General features: G+C 40.6%; 1 protein-coding gene across 3 annotated transcripts in view; it reads left to right on the top strand.

The window, feature by feature from the left end:
* Positions 1 to 24,170, top strand: part of inpp4b (inositol polyphosphate-4-phosphatase type II B) — a 940,291-nt gene that overhangs the window by 471,373 nt on the left and 444,748 nt on the right. For all 3 annotated transcript variants that reach the window (XM_072584130.1, XM_072584129.1, XM_072584133.1), the window contains 2 exons: positions 17,961 to 18,173; positions 23,347 to 23,391. In XM_072584130.1, coding sequence (XP_072440231.1) covers positions 17,961 to 18,173; positions 23,347 to 23,391 — 258 coding nt within the window. The remainder of the gene's footprint in view (positions 1 to 17,960; positions 18,174 to 23,346; positions 23,392 to 24,170) is intronic.

Below are 24,170 nucleotides of genomic sequence, written 5' to 3'. Positions count from 1 at the left end.
TTTTATGTCCCTTACATGTTTCTCTTCATAATTCTTTTTAACTGCTCTTATAAGCCATTTTGTGGCCCTTTGTTAGTCTTTGTATTCATCCCATTCTGTGGGATCTGTACTGTTCTTTGCATTTTTTATAAGTTCATCTTAAAAAAATTATGCTGTCCCTTTACCACCTCAGATGTCTATCTTTTTTTTTGTGTTGGACCTTTTCCATCTCATGGTACAAATTGCTTTTGAATAGCATTAAATGTTTCTTCAAACATCCTCCACTGTTCCTCTGTTATCTTACCTATTAGCAGAGCTTCCCATTTTACTGGGAACAGTGTCTGCTTCATCCTATTAAAGTCTGCCTTTCTGAAATCCAAAATTCTTGATTCATTCTTTGCTTATCTCTTTCAAATGCTATATGAAAGCTCGATCAAGTTATGATCACTATTTAACAAATGTTCATGAACAGCTAGTTCACTAATTAAATTAGGCTCATTGCTCATTATTAGATCCAATATTGCTTGAATCCTTCACACCTCTAAGACATATTGCCATAGGAAACTATCCCAGATACACTCTAGAAATTCAGTACCTTACTGGCAGGTGCTTGTCTGTCTCTCCCTGTCTCTGTTAAGATTAAAATCCCCCATTAATACTACTCTGCCTTTGCTATGTAATTGCCAAATGTCAGCATTAATACAGTCTAGCATTTCTGAACTGCTACCAGATGGTCTGTGTACAACACCTTTAGTCCCTTTATGGTTCCTCAGGTCCACCCATAAGGTCTGCCGTGTTTTCCTGTCATTATATCTTCCCTCACTATGAAGTAATTCTGTTTCTAATGCTCTTCCATCCCCTCTGCCATTTTCTCTATCCCTCCTTTAAATCTTATAGCTTGGTATGTTTAGTTCGCAGTTCTAACCCTCCTGCAGCCATGCCTCTGTAATGGCTACTATGTCTTAATTTCCAATTTGAATTTGTGCCTTCAGTTCATTTAATTTGTTCCTTACACCCGTACATTTGTACAAAGAACTCTAAATTTGGCTGTGCACTCTATCCTACCCTTCATCTTTTAAAAAAATTATTCTTTGTTCCTGTCTTATCAATATACCTATCATAGTCCTGACTTGTTGTTAAACTGGCACTGCTTGTTCATCCTATTAACCTCGACCATAATCCTTATGTGCTGACCAGCTGTTCTGGTTCTCACCCACTTGCCATATTTTGGCACTGCACAAAACTTTAGTTAGACTACAGCTAGACTGTTGTGAATAGTTCTGGAATCCACATTAGTGGAAGGAGGTGATAGCACTGGAGAGAGTGCACGAGATACACTGTGAGATTGTTTGAGCTGGAGAGTTTCAGTTATGAAGAGAGATTGGACAGATATATGTCATTTTCCTTAGAGCAGAGGAAATTGAGTAGAGACATGAATGAGATGTGTAAAATTATGAGGGCATTATGAGAGGATAGACAGGAAGAAACTTTTCCTGTTGGTGGAAGGATCGATGACAAGGGACATAGATTTAAGGAAATGGACAGAAAGTTTAAAGGACATGGAAGGAAACTCTTTCATCCAGATGATGGTGGGAATCTGGAACTCCATTCCTATGATAGAGGCATTTAAGAAGTATTTAGATTTGCACTTGTGATACCAAGGTGCACAAAGCTATTGGACAAGCTGGAAAATAAGAACAAAAACAGAAATTGCTGGAACGGCTCAACAGGTCTGGCAGCATCTGTGGAGAGAAATCAGAGTTAATGTTTTGGGTTGAGTGACCCTTCCTTGGATCTGATGGTAGCTAGGCAAAGGTTGTCATTTGTTTATGCAGAAGATAGGGTGGGTGAGGAGTAAATGATAGTTGGAGATAGAGCTCAAGGAGACAGAATGAAAAGGATTCTGGGTAATCCAAGATGGAGGATGAGAAAGATTTCTGGCTGTAAGAGCTGCTTCCTTTTTTTGAGGTATTTTAGATGTTGGTGATTTCCTCAAATTCCAGGAGCAGCAATTACTGTTTTATATGCTATTGAATTGTTTTGGAACTTTGGAAAAAAAAGTCAAAACAGCAGATTAAAAGGGAGAAGAGCAGACAAAGGAAGCACTTGGTGAGGACAGTGCAGGAGAGAGAGAGAGAACCTGTACAGTTGCTACCTTTGCTGTTTGAATTCGTGTATCGCTGGACATCGGAGTGCATATGGGAAAATTAACAAACAGTGAAATTCACAACTAATCTTGGAGGAACTGTTGGGCGAAGTTCACAGCACAGAATCAGATAAGTTAATTGTTGTTTTAAGTCTGTCCAAGAGAAAGGCTGCAGCTGTGAGTATAGTGGATTCTTTTTTGATTATATGTTTTTGGAGATAAGTCTCTTGATTAAACTTAAAATATAAGCTATTAATTTAACCTGGGGCAGTGTTTGTAGAGGAATGAGACAGTGTTATTTTCTGGGTCTGTAGATTGTGATGGAGCAAAAATGGCCTTTGCAGTGATATGTACTTCTTGTCAGATGTGGGAGTTTAAAGAAAGTTTAAGGGTTACTGCGGATTATATCTGCCATAAATGCTGTTGGATTCAAATCTTATCAGATCGAGTGGATCGGTTGGAGAGACAGCTAGAAGCGATGAGGAATTTGCAACAGCAACAGTATGTGATGGATGGCAGTTATAGGAAGGGGGGAAAGTCTCAGATACAGTCACATAGATGGGTTAACTCCAGGAAGGGTGAGCGAGGTCGGCACCTAGGGCAGGAGTCTTTTGTGGATATACCCATTTCAAACAGGTATGCTGATTTGGAAAATGTAGGGGGTGATGGATTCTCAGGGGAATGTAGCACGAACAGCCAAGTTTCTGGTATTGAGACCGGCTCTAATGCAACGAGGGGTACGTTGGCTTCCAATAGATCAATTGTGTTAGGGGATTCTGGAGTCAGAGGTACAGATAGATGTTTCTGTGGCCAGCAGAGAAAAAGCAGGATGGTGGGCTGTTTCCCTGGTGCCAGAATGAAGGATGTCTCAGAGAGGGTGCAGAATGTTCTCACGGGGGAGAGGGGCTAGCCGGAGGTCATTGTCCACATTGGAACCAATGACATAGGAAGGGAACAGGTTGAGACTCTGAAGGGAGATGACAGAGAGTTAGGCAGATATTTAAAAAGGAGGTCCTCAAGAGTAGTAATATCTGAATTACTCCCAGTGCTACGAGCTAGTGAGGGCAGGAATAGGAGGATAGAGCAGATAAATGCATGGCTGAGGAGCTGGTGTATGGGAGAAGGATTCACATTTTTGGATCACTGGAATCTCTTTTCGGGTAGAAGTGACCTGTACAAGAAGGACAGATTGCACCTAAATTGGAAGGGGACTATATTACTGGCAGGGACATTTGCTAGAACCGCTTGGGAGGATTGAAACTAGTACGGGGTGGGGTGGGGTGGGGTGGGACCCAGGGAGATAGTGAGGAAAGAGATCGATCTGAGAAGGGTACAGCTGAGAACAGAAGTGAGTCAAACAGTCAAGGCAGGCAGGGACAAGGTAGGACTAATAAATTAAACTGCATTTATTTCAATGCTAGGGGCCTAACAGGGAAGGCAGATGAACTCAAGGCATGGTTAGGAACATGGACTGGGATATCATAGTAATTACGGAAACATGGCTCGGGGTGGGCAGGACTGGCAGTTTAATGTTCCAGGATACAAATGCTACAAGAAAGATAGAAAGGAAGGCAAGAGAGGAGGGGGCGTGGAATTTTTGATAAGGGATAGCATTACAGCTGTGCCGAGGGAGGATATTCCTGGAAATAAATCCAGGGAAATTATTTGGGTGGAACTGAGAAATAAGACAGGGACGATCACCTTATTGGGATTGTATTATAGACCCCCAAATAGTCAGAGGTAAATTGAGAAACAAACTTGTAAGGAGATCTCAGCTATCTGTAAGAATAATAGGGTAGTTATGGTAGGGGATTTTAACTTTCCAAACATCAACTGGGACTGCCATAGTGTTAAAGGTTTAGATGGAGAGGAATTTCTTAAGTGTGTACAAGACAATTTTCTAATTCAGTATGTGGATGTACCGACTAGAGAAGGTGCAAAACTTGACCTACTCTTGGGAAATAAGGCAGGGTAGGTGACTGAGGTGTCAGTGGGGGAGCACTTTGGGGCCAGTGACCATAATTCTATTCGCTTTAAAATAGTGATGGAAAAGGATAGATCAGATCTAAAAGTTGAAGTTCTAAATTGGAGAAAGGCCAATTTTGACGGTATTAGGCACAGTTGTGGCACGGTGGCACAGTTGTTAGCACTGCTGCCTCACAGCGCCTGAGACCCGGGTTCAATTCCCGCCTCAGGCGACTGACTGTGTGGAGTTTGCACGTTCTCCCCGTGTCTGCGTGGGTTTCCTCCGGGTGCTCCGGTTTCCTCCCACAGTCCAAAGATGTGCAGGCCAGGTGAATTGGCCATGCTAAATTGCCCATAGTGTTAGGTAAGGGGTAAATGTAGATGTAGGGGTATGGGTGGGTTACGCTTCGGCGGGGCGGTGTGGACTGGTTGGGCCGAAGGGCCTGTTTCCACACTGTAAGTAATCTAATCTAAAAAAAAACTTTCGAAAGCTGATTGGAGGCAGATGTTCGCAGGTAAAGGGACGGCTGAAAAATGGGAAGCCGTCAGAAATGAGATAAGAAGAATCCAGAGAAAATATATTCCTGTCATGGTGAAAGGGAAGGCTGGATGACTAAAGATATTGAGGGTTTGGTTAAGATAAAGAAGGAAGCATATGTCAGGTTAGATCAAGTGAACCCTCAGAAGAGTATAAAGAAAGTAGGAGTATACTTAAGAGGGAAATCAAGAGGGCAAAATGGGCAAAACATGAGATAGCTTTGGCAAATAGAATTAAGGAGAATCCAAAGAGTTTTTACAAATATATTAAGGACAAAAGGGTAACTAGGGAGAGAATAGGGCCCCTCAAAGATCAGCAAGGCGGCCTTTGTGTGGAGTCACAGAAAATGGGGGAGATACTAAATGAATATTTTGCATCAGTATTTATTGTGGATAAGAATATGGAAGATGTAGACTGTAGGGAAATAGATGGTGACATGTTGCAAAATGTCCAGATTACAGAGGAGGAAGTGCAGGATGTCTTGAAACGGTTAAAAGTGGATAAATCCCCAGGACCTGATCAGGTGTAGCCAAGAACTCTGTGGGAAGCTAGAGAAGTGATTGCTGGGCCTCTTGCTGAGATATTTGTATCATCGATAATCACAGGTGAGATGCTGGAAGACGGGAGGTTAGCAAACGTGGTGTCACTGTTTAAGAAGGGCAGTAAAGACAAGCCAGGGAACTATAGACCGGTGAGACTGACCTCAGTGGTGGGCAAGTTGTTGGAGGGAATCCTGAGGGACAGGATGTACATGTATTTGGAAAGGCAAGGACTGATTCGGGACAGTCAACATGGCTTTGTGCGTGGGACATCATGTCTCACAAACTTGATTGAGTTTTTTGAAGAAGTAACAAAGAAGATTGATGAGGGCAGAGCTGTAGATGTGATCTATATGGACTTCAGTAAGGTGTTCAACAAGATTCCCCATGGGAGACTGATGAGCAAGGTTAGATCTCATGGAATAAAGGGAGAACTAGCCATTTGGACACAGAACTGACTCAAAGGTAGAAGGCAGAGGGTGGTGGCAGAGGGTTGTTTTTCAGACTGGAGGCCTGTGACCAGTGGAGTGCCACAAGGATCAGTGCTGGGCTTCTACTTTTTGTCATTTACATAAATGATTTGGATGCGAGCATAAGGGGTACAGTTAGTAAGTTTGCAGATGACACCAAAATTGGAGGTGTAGTGGACAGCAAAGAGGGTTACCTCAGATTTGAACAGGATCTGGACCAGATGGGCCAATGGGCTGAGAAGTGGCAGATAGTGATTAATTCAGATAAATGTGAGGTGCTGCATTTTGTGAAAGCAAATCTTAGCAGGACTTATACACTTAATGGTAAGGTTCTGGGGAGTGTTGCTGAACAAAGAGACCTTGGAGTGCAGGTTCATAGCTCCTTGAAAGTGGAATCGCAGGTAGATAGGATAGTGAAGAAGGCGTTTGGTATGCTTTCCTTTATTGGTCAGAGTATTGAGTACAGGAGTTGGGAGGTCATGTTGCAGCTGTACAGGACATTGGTTAGGCCACTGTTGGAATATTGCATGCAATTCTGGTCTCCTTCCCATCGGAAAGATGTTGTGAAACTTGAAAGGGTTCAGAAAAGATTTGCAAGAATGTTGCCAGGGGTTGGAGGATCTGAGCTACAGGGAGAGGCTGAACAGACTGGGGCTGTTTTCCCTGGAGCGTCGGAGACTGAGGGGTGAAATTTACAAAATTATGAAGGGCATGGATAGGATAAATAGACAAAGTCTTTTCATTGGGGTCGGGGAGTCTACAACTAGAGGGCAATGGTTTAGGGTGAGAGAGGAAAGATATAAAAGAGACCTAAGGGGGTAACGTTTTCATGCAGAGGGTGGTACGTGTATGGAATGAGCTGCCAGAGGATGTGGTGGAGGCTGATACAGTTGCAACATTTAAGAGGCATTTGGATGGGTGTATAAATAGGAAGGGTTTGGAGGGATATGGGCCGGGTGCTGGCAGGTGGGACGGGATTGGGTTGGGATGTCTGGTCGGCGTGGACAGGTTGGACCGAAGGGTCTGTTTCCATGCTGTACATCTGTATGACTATGACTCTAAGAACAGTTGGACATTCACAGGAGTGGATAACAATTAACCTAGGAGAATGAATAGCTACTAATGGGACTGTTAGTGGCTAACAATTTTTTGTGTGTGATAGCAGACCATCTGGATGTCGGTTTGCTAGCTGAGCTAGAGGATTCATTTCCAGACATTTTGTCACCCTACTAGGTAACATCTTCAGTCGGTCTCAGGCGAAGCACTGCTGATAAATCCTGCTTTCTATTTATATGTTTGGGTTTCTTTGGGTTGGTGATATCATTTCGTGTGGTGAGGTCACTTCCTGTTCTTTTTCTCGGGGGTGGTAGATGGGGTCTAAATCGCTGTGTTTGTTGATAGAGTTCTGATTGGAATGCCATGCTTCTAGGAATTCTAGTGTGTGTCTTTGTTTGGGTTGTCCTAGGATGGATGTGTTATCCCAGTCGAAGTGGTGTCCTTCCTTATCTGTATGTAAGGATAGTAGTTAGAGAGGGTCATGTCGTTTTGTGGCTAGTTGGTGTTCATGTATCCTGGTGGCTAGTTTTCTGTCTTTTTGTCCAATGTAGTGTTTGTTTCAGTCCTTGCACGGTATTTTGTAAATGACATTAGTTTTGTTTGTTGTCTGTATAGGGTATTTCAAGTTCGTCAGCTGCTGTTTTAGTGTGTTGTTGGGTTTGTGGGCTACCATGATGCCAAAGGAGTCCCATCCACCTGCTTTCAAACAAGACACTCACGGGAATTCCTCGAAACATGGCATTCCAACCAGAACTCCATCAACAAACACATGGAGTTAGACCCCATCTACCACACCCTGAGAAAAAGAACAGGAAGTGACTTCACAGGAAATGACATCACCAACCCAAAGAAACCCAAACATATGAATAGAAAGCAGGAATTATCAGCAGTGCTTTGCTTTGAGGCCCATTTGAAGATGTTACCAAGTAGGGTGACGAATCATCTGGAAATGAAATCTCCAGCTCAGTGAGCAAATCTACTTCCAGAACCTCAACCTGAGCTACAACTCTTCTCAAAACTTGCTAATAGCAGACTATGTCATGACAAGGCCTGGTGTATGGTGGTTGGGCAAGGACATGGGAAAAGGTGCCTCAAGCCCTAAAGTTATTGAACTCAATATTGAGTGTTGAAGGCTGTAGAGTTCGCAAGTGGAAAATGAGGTCCTGTTGTTTCACCTTGCACTGAACATTGGTGGAGCTCTGCAGCAAGCCTGAGACAGAGATGTTGGCCAGGGAATAAGGTGGTGTATTGAAATGGTTGCAACTAGAAGCACAGGGTCTTATTTGCAAACAGAACATTGGTGCTTTTTGAAGTGATCACCAAGTCTATACTTTGTTTCCACAATCTAGAGGAGAACACAGTTAGAAAATGTGTTTGGAATACTCAGGTGGTTGTTTTTGATTGGCGTGGAGGTGATTGACCAGAGGGCCTTTCTCTGTGCTGTAGATCTCTATGACTCTATAGGAAGTGGAAAAAAAATGTTCATCAAATCTGCAGATTGGACTGAGAAGGAGAATATGTCTACATTTTTATTAACTGTAACTGTGTTGTACTCAGATGGCTAAGTTTATTTTGTGGTTATTTCTTTTGCATAATAAATTTCTGTTTTATTGCTAAAGCTGAATCTGCAGGCTGATATGCTTAGGTTTCAGTGAAAGGCTGCCAAGTTGAGGGAAAAGAAAATTGATTTTATCCTGATTTTATCCTGTGATCTGTCTTAATTGCCCACTCGTAATACCAGTTGGGATCATAGCATTCAGAAACACTACCTCAAAAGTTATTATCTGTCTACTCAATTAAAAGAAGGGTATATAATCAACATGTATGGACGGATGTAAACATGTTTTTATTCTTTAAACCACAAAATCCCGAGATATTTTCATATGCAAATGCATACAATTTTCTGCTAGATTTGCTTTCCTCTCTCTTGGTTCATCACTGCTCATTAATTTGGTTGTGAAGTAGAGAGAAAATTGTGATTTTACATATCTGTCAGTGTAATATTGAAGTAGGAATTGTCAGATGGGAATGTGCAACTGAATTGAACACTGAAATAAATGGAGACAATTCCATGTTTTGAATGAATATTTTCTTTTCTTCTGACCTTGTAAAAATATGCTTCCTTCATTTGTTTTATATATCTTGCTATGAATGTTGCTCATCCTCTTGAACATCTACAAGGTCATTCTATAAGATATAAGGAGCAGAATTAGGCCATTTGGCCCACCAGATCTGCTGTCCTATATGATCATAATTGATATGTTTCTCAGTCACATTCTTCTGCCTTCTCCCTGTAATTCTTGATCCCCTTATGAATCAAAAATCCATCTATCTCTGTCTTAAATAGAGGTCTATCTCTGAACAGTGTTGCGCAACAAGGATCGATACTGGGTCCACTGCTCTGTATATAAATGATTTGGATGTGAACGTAGGAGGTATAGTTAGTAAGTTTGCAGATACAGTTGAATCAGATGAGCCAGTGGGCTGAGGACATCTTTGGACAGTGGGAGAAAACTGGAGCACCCAGAGGAAACCCACACAGACACAGGAAGAATGTGCAGACTCTACACAGACAGTCACCCGAAGCTGGATTTGAACCTTGGTCCCTGGATCTGTGAGGCAGCAATGCTAACCTGTGAGCCACCATGCCATCTCTCCTACTAGTGAAACACCTTTTCCATATCGAATCTATCCAGGCTTGTCAGTATTGCGTAAGTTTCAATGAGACCACCCCTCTTTCTAAACTCCACTGAGTACAGAACCAAACACCTCAATTACTGCTCATGTAATGAGCCTTTCATCCTTGGGATCATTCTTGTGAATATTCTTTGGACCCTGTCTAACACTAACACATCGTTCCATAGATAAGTAGCTCAAAACTGCTCTCAATATTCCAAATACGATCTGACCAGAGCCTTATTCAGCCTGAGCACTATATCTCTGCTCTTATACTATACCCTTCTTGAAACGAATGCTAATATTGCATTTGCCTTCCCAGTTGCCAACTCAACCTGCATATTAACCTTAAGAGCATCCTGAACAAGGACTCCCAAGTCCCTTTGTGCTTCAGATTTCTGAACCCTTTTCGCATTCAGCAAATAGTCCTTGCTTCTATCCTTCATACCAAAGTGCTTAACCTCACACTTTACTACATTGTTTTCCATCTGCCACTTCTTTATCCACCCTCCTAGCCACTTCAAGTCCTTTTGCAATCTCCCTGCTTCCTCAGCACTACCTGTCCCTTCACCTATCTTTGTGTCATCTGTAAACTTAGCAACAATTCCCTCAGTTCCTTCATCCCAGATCATTAATGTTTGATATGAATAGTTATATTAACACCACAGACCCCTGTGGAAGTCGACTACTTGCTGGCTGCCTTTGGACATTCTTATGAAATGATTGTATAATAATAAGGGTACTGATGAGATTAGGAATTTATCTTAATAAAAACTTGATTTCTTTGCACAGGTGATGAGTTCCAACCAAACAGCCACTTTGAGAAATTAAATATTTCACTATTCTTGTGCTATGAGGGGTGACCCTATAGAGGTTTGTAAAATCATGAGGGGCATAGATAAGATAAATAAGGTCATTTGCAAAGACACAAGAGTTCAAAACTAGGGGGCATATTTTTAAGGTCAGAGGAGAAAATTTAAAAAGGACATAAGGAGCAACATTTTTTATACAGTGGTTTGAGTGTGAAATGAACTTCCAGAGGAAGTGGTGGATGCAGGTAAAGTTACAACATTTCAAAGACATTTGGATAAGTATGTGAATAGGAAAGGTTTGAAGGGATATGGGCCAAATGCAAGCAGGTGGGACTAGTTATAGTAACGTCCGGACTCCTGTGGAACTGGACATGTCACTGGCTGCCGTTGTGAAAAAAACAGCTCCATTGTCTCTACTCTCAACCTTCTGCCAGTCAGCCAATCCTCCATCTATACCAGTACCTTGCCCCTAACACCATGGACTCTTATTTAGCAGCCTCCTGTGTGACACATTATCAAAGGCCTTTTGGAAATCCAAATAAAGCACGTCCACTGGCTCTCCATTGTCTAACCTGCTCATTACCATCTCAAAGACTTCTATCAGATTTGTTATGATTTCTCCCCTTGATGAAGCTGTGCTGACTCAGCCCTATTTTACCATGCATTTCCAACTACTCTGCAATCTTATCCAAAATAATTGAAAATCTTACCAATGATTGAGGTCTGGTTAACAGGCCTGTAGTTTCCTGTCTTCTCCCTCACTCCGTCCTCAAATGATTAACCATTTTCCATTCCTCTGGAAACCTCTCTGACTCCAGTGATTCCTGAAAGATCAATACTAGTGTCTCTACAATCTTGTTAGCAATCTCCTTCAGAACTCTGTGTGTAGTCATTCTTGTCTGGGTGATTTATCCACCTTCAGATCTTGCAGCTTCCCCAACCCCGTGTCCTTAGTGATGGACACAACATTCACCACTACTTCCGATTTAATTGAAGTTCTGGTATGCTGCTAGTGTCATCCACTGTGAAAACTGATGCAAAGTGCCTATTCAGTTCCTCTACCATTTCTTTGTTCCTCATACGAATTCTCCAGCCTCATTCTCTATTGCTCCAATGTCCTGTCTTGCATTTCTCTTACCTTTTTTATTTATCTAAGCTATTCTTCGTGTGTGTGCCTTCCTTCCGATGTAATTTTGGTTGTTGGAATGTTGGCTGCTGTCTGCACCACGTTCAGCAATATTTGCAACTTCTGAGGTACTGAAGCAGACCCTGTCCAAATGCAGAAAACCCTGGATAATATCCAGGTTTGAGCTGACAAGTGACAAATAACACTCATGGCACACAAGTGCCAGGCAATGACTATCTCTGATAAGAGATAATCTAACTATCACTCTTGGACATTCAATAGCATCACCATCACTAAATTTCCCCTATCAATATCCTGGGAGTTACCATTGACCAATAGCCGAATTGGACTGGACAAATTAGTACTGTGGCTGCAAGAGGAAAACAGAGACTAGGAATCATGTAGTGAGTAGTTCACCTCCTGAATATCAAAGATAGTCCATCATCTACAAGGTGCAACTCTGCAGTGTGATAGAATACTCCCACTTGCCTGGATGAGTGCAGCTCTAGCAACATTCAAGAAGCTTGACACCATCCAAGATAAGCAGCTCACTATACTTATGTTATGTCCACAACATTCAGTTCCTCCACCTCGATGCGCAGTAGCAGCAGGGTGTACCATCTATAAAATCCACTACAGAAATTCACCAAGGTTCCTGAGATAGCAAATTCATCATCATTGCCATCAAGAAGAGCTAGTCCTTCAGAGACCTGGGAATACTGCCACCTGCAAGTTCCCTTCCAATGGATTCACCATCAGGATTTAGAAATGTACCACTGTACCTTCAGTGTTGCTGCACCAAAATCCCGGAATCCCCTCCCTAATGGCATTGTGAGTGTACCCACAGCAAATGGACTGCAGCAGTTCAACACCATTTTCCCAAAAGGCAACTAAAGGTGGGTAATAAATGCTGGTGCAGCCAGTGATGTCCATATAGAGATGAATAGCACGAAAACAGTCCCTTCGGTCCAACTCATCCAGGTCAGCTAGATATCCTAACCTAATGTAGTCCCATTTGCTAGCACTTGGCCCATAGTCCTCTGAACCTTTCCTATTCATATACCCATCCAGATGTCTTTCAAATGCTGCAATTGTACCAGACTCCACTACTTGCTCTGGCAGCTCATTCCATACACGCATCACCCTCTGCATGAAAAAGTTGCCCCATAGGTCTCTTGTATATCTTTCCCCTCTCACCCTAAACGTATGCCCTCCAGTTATGGGCTCCCCCATTCCAGGGAAAAGACCTTGTCTTTTAACCTATCCATGCCCTTCATGATTTTATAAACCTCTCTCAGGTCGCCCCTCAGCCTCTGACATTCCAGGGAAAGCAGCCCCACCCTATTCAGCCTTTCCCCATAGCTCAAAGCCTCCAACCCTGGCAACATCCTTGTAAATCTTTTCTGAACCCCTTTCAAGTTTCATAACATCTTTCCAATAGGAAGGAGACCAGAATTGTATGCAATATTCCAAAAGTGGTATAATCAATGTCCTGTACAGCCGCAACATGACCTCCCAACTCCTGTACTCAATACTCTGACCAATAAAGGAATGCATACCAAATGCCTTCTTCACTATCCTATCTCTCTGTGACTCCACTTTCAATGAGCTATGAACCTGCACTCCAAGGTCTCTTTGTTCAGCAACACTCCCTTATACTTTATACCATTAAATGTATAAGTTCCTCCTAAGATTTGCTTTCCTAAAATGCAGCACCTCGCAATTATCTAAATTAAACTCCACCTGCCACTTCTTAGCCCATTGGCCCATCTGATCAAGATCCCTTTGTAATCTGAGGTAACCTTCTTCGCTGTCCACTACACCTCCAATTTTGGTGTCATCTGCAAACTTACTAACTGTACCTCTTATGCTCACATCCAAATCATTTATGTAAACTCAACACATTATGGAGGCATGATGAGCATGAAAGGCCTTACTACCATTTTGGGGTTGCTGGAGAAATAAATGCCAGTGTTTTCCACATTGCTCACCCAAATGGTCAACAAATATATGTGAAATATATTGTCAGTTGTAGATGACTGAGAACAGACCTCTGTCATAATATTTTGCTATCACCCAAGCTTTCCAACAATGGAAAGACTCTGGAAAAATTTGAGGACCACACATCAGGTCATGATCATAACTGCTGTCACTTCAGGGCTCAAAAATAACTACAGTATTAAAAGTACAGCCATTTCCTACTATAATAAGTTAAATAGAATTGCAGATGCTGGAAATCTCAAGTTTTTGTTTCAGAAACTCAATTTCTTCTCCACACCTGCTGCCAGATCTGCTGACTTTCTCCAGCAATTTCCATTTCCAACTGTCTTTATTTCTAGACCATATTGGTAGAATAGTAGATTGAGTAAAAGATGGAATGGCATACTCTGGACTCTGGAATCAGTATTCAAACCGAGTTCAGAATGATGGAGTGAAAGACTGAACGTATTGACACCAAAAGTATAGGGTATCAGTTGGACTTAAATAATCTATGCTATATTTGGTGAAGAATATATTGTTGGCTCTTTGCTTTCAAAAGAAAAAATTCCCTAGCACCAACTTTTTGTATCTTACGGCATACAAGAATAAATCAGCATGTTTCTAAAAAAAAGGATCTAACAAGTGACTAGTTTTGCTATTTCATAATACTGATTGAGGATACAAGTAGCCTACCTGCACACAGCCCTCACAAGCTTGTTGACTCCAATGTGGGAGTGGGCTTGACTCAATTTGGTCCCTTGAGTGAATGCTTAGACTTCATGGCCTTTAAAAGCAGATGTGAGCCACAGAACAACCCTACATACAAGTGAGGAGTGAGGAAAAGGGTCATTTTCTCTTGGAATTCTTTTGTCAACAGAGTCTTAAATATAATTTTTTAAAAACATTTTTTCATTTTAGGTCCAGTAGTTAGAAAGTATTGTAATTAGATATATTTTTATTGCAGTGATTGGGATCTTGTGTAATAGTCTGAAGTGATTTAAATGCCCAGTCACTTTAAAATGATAGAAGTAAATAGCTTTGTAGCATTCACTTCACAGAGAAGCTCCCCTTTGTCCTTGACTGCTTTGGTTGATCGGATATGTGGTGAAACTCAGGCCATTAAAAGCCATTTGTTTTCTCAATATTAATGAACTCCATTGTTTATATTTCCCAGGATTTGTTATTGTAGCTGAGCCCATTATGAATGCTTGGCAGAGTCCTCACAGGTCAAAATCACATCTTGGCCAAGGGCTATATATGATACATTGAAAGCTTTAGATGTCATTAAAGCATTAGATATATTTATGGTTAGTGAAATTAATGTATGTTTGCTTTTACGGCAGATAGACCATTTGAGAGGATTTAAATTTTTTGGGATGATTTTTTGAAGGAGTATTTTTAATATGTTATTTTAATATGCTAATCTCTTTAAAAGAGCTTGGTTTGTCAGCTTATTATTTTAATTAACCATTTCAAAGACATCACAGTGTCTGCCCAGTATTGATAGTGGGTGAATGGCAATGGAGGATACTTAGAGGTATGAGAGAACATGGAAGTTATGAAGGGAAATGAGGCTATGAGGGAGAACCGATGTATAGCTGACGGTTTGAGAGCCTGATATATTTATCATTAAAAGTAAATCAATGCCCCAGCAAATGGAGATGGAAGGTCTATGCTGACATGATCATCTGCCTGCCTTAAAAGATGCTGGGTAAATATAGTAGGCAGGGGTCTTTAAGGAGATGGATCGTGGGGTTGGGAGGCTTCTTGACTTAACTGGGAAAACTGGCCCTTTTGTGATATCTTTGCCTTACTCCTTGCAAAGCAATAAATGATGCAATGTATTTGGATTTGAAGAAGGCATTCGATAAATTTCTACGTAAAAAAATGATTGTACAAGGTTAGAGCTCATGCTACTTCTTTGGGTAAAATACTAGCATAGAGTAAGGCTTGTTTAACACACAGAAGACAGAAAATGGGCATTAATGGGTCTTTTTCAGGTTGGAAATTCCTTAACTAATGAAGTGTCACAAGGATCACAAGAGTCCTAGGACCTCATTTAGATATTATCTATATTAATGAGTTGGAATAGGGTGCAGAGTGTAAGTATCCAGATATACTGATGATAGAAAAGTAGTTGGGAGGACATGTTATAATGAGGACATAGGGATGCTACACAGGAATATCAATAGGTTAAGTTGGGGGGGGGGGGATCTTAGCAAATTGAGTTTAATGTGGAAATGTGAGAGTTCATGCAGTTTGATGGGAAGAATCCAAATAGATCATTTAAATGAAGAGAGACTCCAAAAAAGTGAAACACAGGGCAATCTGGGTTTACTTGTGCATGAAACATGCATTTAAATAATAGTATGCAGATTAAACAAGTAATCAAGAAGGCAAATGGAATTTTGGAGCTTACAAACTGGGAAGTCTTGAGACAACTGTACGGAGTGTTGGCGTGGACCCAACTGGAATTCCGTGTACAGCTTTTGTTCCCTGTTTAAGAAAGGATATACTGGCATTGTAGGCTGTTAAAAAGAGCTTCACTACGCTGATTCCTGGAATGAATTCTTGAAGTATCAAGAATGGCTAAACAGGTTAGGGCTAGGATTTATCCTTTATTCATTAGAGTTTAAAAGAATGAAGAGTGATCTTATTTAAATCATATTGGTTCTGAGGGGTAGATGTTTCCACTAGTGGTGGAATCTCAGACTAAGGGATGTTATTCCAGAATAAGGGAACACTAGGATGTACAAGAATTTCTTTCAAACAGTAGAGCATCTCGAAATTTTTACCCCAGAGAGTTGTGGAGGCTAGATCACTGAAGGTATCTAAAAAGTAGGTAGGTAGATTTTTGAAATATCAAGGAGTTGAGGGCTGTGAAAACACAGCAAAGGAATTGAGGCCTGTGGCAAATCAGCCAAGATCTTGTAGAATAATAGGCTTAAAGGGCTGAATGGCCTACCCCTGCTCCTATTTCTTATGTTATTTTTCTTGCTGAGTTTTTAATGCAACTGAAGCCACACCTAAACTAAATCAAAATCAATTAACATGTCAATAGCCATTCCTTTAAACACTGGGAAGCTTCCTTTGGGACTTCAGGTTATGTGTACAAAACTCTGTGTTGGCTACTGTGAACAGTGCATTGGACAAACTCAACTAGTTCTTCAGGAAGAAAATCTTTCCACAACGCAGTCTTCGGTCTAGTCCTAAAATGGTGGTCTTGTTCAAAGAAGTTATAAGGATGATGGCTTGATGAAATAAAAAAAATTAAACCATCTTCTTTCATATGACTTAATGCATTATCTTTTCAGAAGCATCTTATTGAAATTGTTCATTGTGTGTTATTCTCTGTTCTGATATCTTAATCTAGTCAAATGCTCAATGTAATCGATCATTCTTGACATGTTAAATGGTATTTCAATAAAATAGAATAATTAGGGAAATTTCAAGTAGCCCAGTTTGAAAGGCCCATCTGCCTCTCTGCTTAAAGATAGTCACAGGTTCATAGTGATCTCATCATGCATCATTTTAATCTATTCTACCTGGTGGGAAATTGATTGGATCAGATTGGTTGTTCATTATTCATTCCTCGTATAGAAAATAACATCAGGCAGCTTGTAAAATTGGGGGTAGATTCAATCGTAGTAGATTTGCTCCAGATGTTTTTGGCTAAAATTAAGTGCCTGCATTGTGCCTGTCTCTGAGTAAAACAGTGATTTATACAAGTGAATGGTGCACTTTATATTGTGAAATGACTGTCGGTTGAATAGGTTTCCTAAGCCACAGACATGCATTGTGATGGAGTTGACATTTATAAAGGATTACAGTTTCATGAATTATTGGCTGAATTTGAAATTGAAGTTTACACACAAATGCAGTGCTGTAAGGGATTTGCTTGAAGTTGCGTTGAACTGTAGGTAAGGCTAAGCATCGCAATAAAGTCATATCTATCTGACAATGACTGAATGGCTGGACTCCCAATTCCTGGTGAAGTTTGCATCTTTTGAAACAAATGTGTCAAATATAATTGTTCATTTATTTGGATACTTAAGCATAAGAAGGCAGCTGGAAAGTTGCATGAATTCAATGGCTATCCTACACTTAACTAAGTGTGATATCTTGCTCTGCAAATTCCTTACGAAGCAGAAATGACTGTAACTCCCCATACAACTTGTTGCCTAAAAATTCATGGACGTTGTCATGCCTTGTTACCATCAGAAACTGATGAGTACCTCTCTGATAAGAGTGGAAGGTTAACCAAGTATAAAGGACAGGTTTTATTGCTGAGAAAATGGGCACATTCACCTTAGTAAATTCCCATGGACTTTCTGCCAGAATTTTGTCTAGTACTGTTGCTGAGTACATTAAAGTCAAAGAAAATGGACATTACTGATCCCAGCTGAACAGCAGATGCTATTGCAGAGTTGTATTTTCTTGATAAGTATGCCACCTAGTTTTGTATTCTCTTAATTGCTTTAAGAACTGCTGTGCTACTGTGAGAAAGCACATTGATTATAAAAACAGTAGAGGTAGCTTTCAGAGGTATTTTAGGTACTTGAAACACTGGCAGGGAAGGTAGATGGCTAATGTTACTATATATTGTATTAATCGTGTCACCCTTTTGTGAAAATTGCCATTACTGAATGTATTAAATGATTTTCTGAGTGCAGAATTTCAGAGTGGTGAGCCAGAGATTTATCTTGAGGCTGTCTCAAAGTCAAACTGTGAAGACTGGATTGCAGCACTCCGAGAGGCAAACTCTGAAGGTTTGCAAAGGAGAATTGTACAGCTCCAGCAATTCATCATGGAAATCAAAGCAAATACAAGCCCAGATGGAATCCACCAGATTCTTCCTCTACCAGAGATACAATCTCCATTGATAAGTAAGATTTACAGTGCATGATACTTTCTGATTAAAAATGAGTTAAACCATCTGAAAGCCTTAAGGCTACATTTATGGTTTGACTAATGATCTGACTAAAATTAAACTGGAAATTACAATGTTCTAATTATTCGGGAAGGCTAATTTTTATCATCTGAAATAAATCATAATGCAATTTATGAAAAATGATTTTGTTTTTAAAAACAGATTTTAAAATGAAGTTTGGCCAATAGGATTTAAATGGGATAAGTGGTATAAGGATGACAATTATCATTAAATCCAAACACTGGCACAATCGTTTCAGCAAAAAAAAAGCCTGCTTGAAAATATTGCTAAACAAAAATAGTACAATTTAATTAGGTGTTTATTTTACAATAATCAATCCCATCATTACTGTCTCATGTTAACATTGGAATAAGTCTGTACTTGGATCATTTAGCCCTGAAATGATAGATGTAATTGAAATTTAGTTCAGTTTCTAATTATGTTGATTGATTCTGCGTAGTCTTTTGTTCAAACAGGTTTACAGTAAAGGTTATGCTGTGTTTTTATAACTTGTTCTGTTGTAAACATTCTAACCATTCACTTCTTTGAGGTGACAGAGTCATAACCTTTCTTCCTCGGGTCATGATACCAACCTCACTACCCCACAGATCATCAGTTAAACTCTTAAGACCTTTGGTGTAAACATTATGACTTTTTAAGAATTAAACAATATTGATTGATGGTTGATTTATAAGCCTCATTCATGGCTTATTAAAACTCTAATAATTTAGAGGTTTTTTTACAAAACCTACACTACTGCAACTGAAAATGCTGTACAAAACCTAGCTGTTACCAAGTATAATTATTGTTATCAATTTGCTGTATTTCCCTGAACTTGGCCCAAGACCCTGGAAATATATTTTTTCAAGTTTTTATACTGAACATTGTATAGGAACTAACTCCTTCCTCCCTAGTCACTGCCAATACATAAAGTGAGTGATTGGTTTTGCACATAAGCTCGAGAAGCCTTGGAAAGAAACAATGCCTAGACTGCAAAGCAGAATTGGAATTGGACAGAGCAGTCCAGGTGAAGGAGGTTTTGGTGTCTTGGAATGTTTAAAATCTGTAGTGTCGGAGGAAGGAAAGAATGAGGGAGGACAGAGAGTCCTCATTTTGATGATCAATGCATTTTCTTGTGCTTTGTTGCTTGTGCTAAGCTCTTGAAGTCAAAACTAGCATTTTGAGGGCTGAACAGAGGAAAGTGAAGACTTCCCTCATAGAGTGAAAGTCATATCTGTCTATTGGCGTATCTCTGAGTGTGTCTGAATCTGACTGGCATTACTCAAATCTCAGGTAAGAGTTACAGGTAATCATACTTTGGCATATGTATAAATTCCTGTGAAGCGCAACTTCACTTAGGTTCTCAGGTTGAGTAAGCTTTGACAGGCCCCACGCTTGGCTACCTGTGCAATCAGCTTTGTGTGCTGGAGTGCAAACATTTGCATTGATGTGATCAATCTTCTCTGTGTGCAGCCCCTGACTGGGTTCATATTTGCAATAGGATTCTTACAAGATCTGCGTGTATTTGGAAAGGCAGGGACTGATTAGTGTGTGGGAAATTGTGTTTCACTAGCTAGATTGAACTTTTCAAAGAGGTGGTGGAGGGTTGTTTTTCACATTGGAGGCCTGTGACCAGTGGAGTGCCACAAGGATGGGTGCTAGTTCCGTTTCTTTTTGTCATTTATATAAATGATTTGGATGTGAGCATAAGAGGTACAGTTAGTTAGTTTGCAGATGACACCAAAATTGGAGGTGTAGTGGACAGTGAAGAAGGTTATCTCAGAATACAACGGAATCTTGATCAGATGGGAAACTGGCTGAGGAGTGACAGATGGAGTTTAATTTCGATAAATGCGAGATGCTGCATTTTGGGAAAGTAAATCTTAGCAGGACTTATACACTTAATGGTAAGGTTCTAGGGAGTGTCACTGAACAAAGAGACCTTGGAGTGCAGGTTCATAGCTCCTTGAAAGTGGAGTCGCAGGTACATAGGATAGTGAAGAAGCCATTTGGTATGCTTTCCTTAATTGGTCAGAATATTGAGTACAGGAGTTGGGAGGTCATGTTGTAGCTGTACAGAACATTGGTTAGGCCACTTTTGGAATACTGCATTCAGTTCTGGTCTCCCTCCTGTAGGAAAGATGTTATTAAACTTGAGAGAGTGCAGAAAAGATTTACAAGGATGTTGCCAGAATTGAGCTATAGGGAGAAGCTGAATAGGCTAGGGCTATTTTCCCTGGAGTGTGGGAGGCTGAGGGGTGACTTTATAAGAAGTGTATAAAATCATGGGGCATGGATAGGGTGAACAGCCAAGGTCTTTTCCCAAGGGTGGGGGGAATCGAAAACTCGAGGGTGTAGGTTTAAGGTGTGTGTGGAAAGATATAAAAGGGACCTAAGGAGCAACTATTTCATGCAGAGTGTGGTGTGTGTATGGAATGAGCTGCCAGAGGAAGTGGTGGAGGTTGGTACAATTACAACATTTAAAAGGCATCTGGTTGGGTATGTGGACAGGAGGGTTATGGGCGAAATGCTGGCAAGTGGGACTAGATTAATTTAGGATGTCAACTTGGCAAGGACGAGTTGGACCAAAGGGTCTGTTTCTGTCCTGTACAACTCTATAACTGTATGATTCAATGACCCTATAACTCTAAAATTCTTTGTTGTATTTCACAAATTCATGAGAGAGTCTAAATTTAACTCAGAAATCACTTATCTCGTGATCAGAGCTGGTGTGTCTACTGTAAGTTGCTTCTTCTGGTTGAATATTAGCTAGGAGAAAGGCATCTTTATTTTGCCATTTCTGGTTTTTCTCTGGTCTTGGATTCTAGTTTTGTAATTGTTTGTGGTCTGAGCACAGAAACCAATGGATGCACTGTTCTATCTATCATGAACCACAGAAAACATTCTGGTGACATTTACATTAAAATGAAATTTTGCAATTCTACCATAATTTTCCATTACTTATTTCAATGTTTTTTGAATCAAAGTTTAGAGTGATACATTGAAGAATATAAGAGCCATAGAGTCCAAAAGCACAGAGGCAGGCTCTTTGGCCCAAACTGGTCCATGCCAACCAAAATGTTCATCAGTGCTAACCCCATTTCTCTGCACTTGGCCCATATCCTTCTAAGCCTTTCCTATCCATGTATTTGTCCAAATGCCTTTTAAATGTTGTTAATGTTACCGCCTCAACCACTTCTGTTGGCAGCTCATACCACCCTCTGTGTAAAAAAAAAAAATCCCCTCCTGTTCTCTTTTATTCTTTCCCAATTAACCTTAAACTGATGCCCTCTAGTCCTTGATTCCTTAATCCTGAGAAAAAGACTGAGTGCATTCATCCTATCCATGCCTCACGTGATCTTATACACTTCTGTAAGAATCCCCTTCAATAATGAAAAAGTCCTAGTTTGTCCAACCTTTTCCTATCACTCAGACCCTAGAGTCCTGGCAGCATCCTGTAAATTTCTTCTGCACTCTTTCCAGTTTAACAACATCCTGCCTATAGCAAGGTGATCAAAACTGAACACAATCCTCCAAGTGCGGCCTCATCAATGTCCTGTACAACTGCAACATAACTTCCCAACTTCTATACTCAATGCCCTGACTGATGAAGGCGAGTCTGCCAAAAGCTTCCTTCACTGCCCTGTCTACCTGTGACTCCACTTTTAGAGAACCATGCACCTGAACTCAAAGGTCCTTCTGTTCCACTGTACTCCTTAAGGCCCTACCATTCACCATGAAACTCTTACCTTGATTTGACTTTTCAAAATGCAAGACCTCACACTTACCTATATTAAACTCCATTTGCCATTTTTTTTTAGAAAAATACAGCGCAGTACAGGCCCTTTGGCCCTCGATGTTGCGCCGATCCAAGCCCACCTAACCTACACTAGCCCACTATCCTCCATATGCCTATCCAATGCCCGTTTAAATGCCCATAAAGAGGGAGAGTCCACCACTGCTACTGGCAGGGCATTCCATGAACTCTCAACTCGCTGAGTAAAGAATCTACCCCTAACATCTGCCCTATACCTACCACCCCTTAATTTAAAGCTATGCCCCCTCGTAATAGCTGACTCCAGTTTCTTGGTCCAGTTCCCCAGCTGACTAAGGTACTGCTGCAATTTCTGAGAACCTTCCTTACTGTCCACGATACCTCCTATTTTTAGTGTCATCTGCAGACTTACTAATCATGCCTTTTACATTCTCATCCTAATAATTGATATAGATAACAGACAGCAATTGTCCCAGCACTGACCCCTGGAGCACTCCTCTAGTCACAGGCCTCCAGTCCGACAAGCTTCCTTCCACTATTACCGTCTGCTTCTTACCATCAAGCCAATTGTGCATCAAATTTGCTAGCTCCCTCTAGATTCCATGCGTTCTAACCTTCCAGAACAGCCGACCATGTGGAACCTTATCAAAGGCCTTACTGAAGTCTATATAGACTATGTCTATTGCCCTGTCCTTGTCAACCTTCCTGGTCACTTCATCAAAGGACTCTAATAAATTTGAGGCATGATTTCCCCTGCACAAAGCCATGCTGGCTGTTCCTAATCAAACCCTGTCTTTCCAAATGCATGTATATCTTATCTCTCAATCTTCTCAAGTAACTTACCTAAGACAAATGTTAAGGTTAATGGTTGAAAATTCCCAGGTTTTTCTTTGCAGCCCTTCTTGAATAAGGGCACATCATTTGTTACCTTCCAGTATTCTGAGACCTTGCCCGTAGCTAACGATGATGCAAATATAAATTGTCTTAAAATTTTGATTGAATTGGTTTTGTTATGCAAATATACTTGGTCGACCACCACTCCTACCCCTCCACATTAAAAATAAATAAGCAAACTTAGGTGATGATGGGAAGAGAGTCATATGCTCTGTAAACCTACAATAATTCTGCAAGTGATGTACAAACTAAATGGTCTTCTGTTTTTGTCATAAGATTTCCTGTCGGAATTTGTAATAATTGCCTGCTTATTGCAGCTTTTTAGTAAATGTAAGAAGAAATGAATTGTACATAAATGTGTCCAGGGTTTACCCCATATGACATTTTAAAGTATTTTTTTTAAATTCTGGAAAAATAAGGTAGTTGTTAATAAGTTCTCTTTACTTACATTGATTCATAGGAATTGGGAAAACTCCTTTTGAACCAAAGCTGGAATTCAGTCTTGGTAAGTTCAAAACCAAAGTTGTCTTAATGCTTCAAATACAAATAGTACTGTATGATATGTTCATATCTGTGTTGGGTTTTACAGAAAGTTTTCATAAATTGTCTCAAATTAACTCCTGTGATAATGAATGATTGCTTTCAAGTATTTTGAATATTTTTCATTAGTATACATGATAACAGCATGCTTGGGCTACATTAATCAGGATGCAGCAGACACTGCCCCTCATCCTATGCTAAAAGGTAAGGAAGGTAGAATCCCATTCACAAACACACAGCAGGCTGTAGTAATATGATAGTAAAAGCAGCTTGGCTGCTTTAACATAAAACGTCAATCTCTTTCTCCGGAGGAAATCCCACCTTAGAAAAATGCAAGCGAATCAGATGGTGGGTGTTCTTCGGTTCCAGTTGCGCTAACTGGAAGTGGTGGCCACTGCAGGTACTCCCATCATATTGGGCAACCCAGGAATATTTGGGATCAGGGTGTCAGTGAAGATGAATGTAAGCTGAGTTCAAGATTCCAGATTATGTGTTAAAGGGCAGTAGAGGGATATCCTTAGTGAGCTTGATCTCTGAAAGTTCCAATGTAACTGCAAAGGAGGTATTTCCCCACCTCCTCACACCAGCCATGCAGTTTCAAGTGCTGACTGACTGCATGATTTGGGCCTCCCCTATTAATTAAGATTGGGGCTAGGAGGTGAGTAGCAGGAAGGCCACCCATAGGATTTTATTTGCTCCATGCCTGCTTTCAAGTCACTTTAAATTCTAGTCCCTTGTGTTGTT

The sequence above is a fragment of the Chiloscyllium punctatum genome, chromosome 14 (assembly GCF_047496795.1).
Source record: "Chiloscyllium punctatum isolate Juve2018m chromosome 14, sChiPun1.3, whole genome shotgun sequence".
In the NCBI taxonomy this organism is placed as follows: domain Eukaryota; kingdom Metazoa; phylum Chordata; class Chondrichthyes; order Orectolobiformes; family Hemiscylliidae; genus Chiloscyllium; species Chiloscyllium punctatum.
The sequence above is the reverse complement of the archived record's forward strand: the minus strand, read 5'-3'. Positions and strand labels throughout refer to the sequence as shown.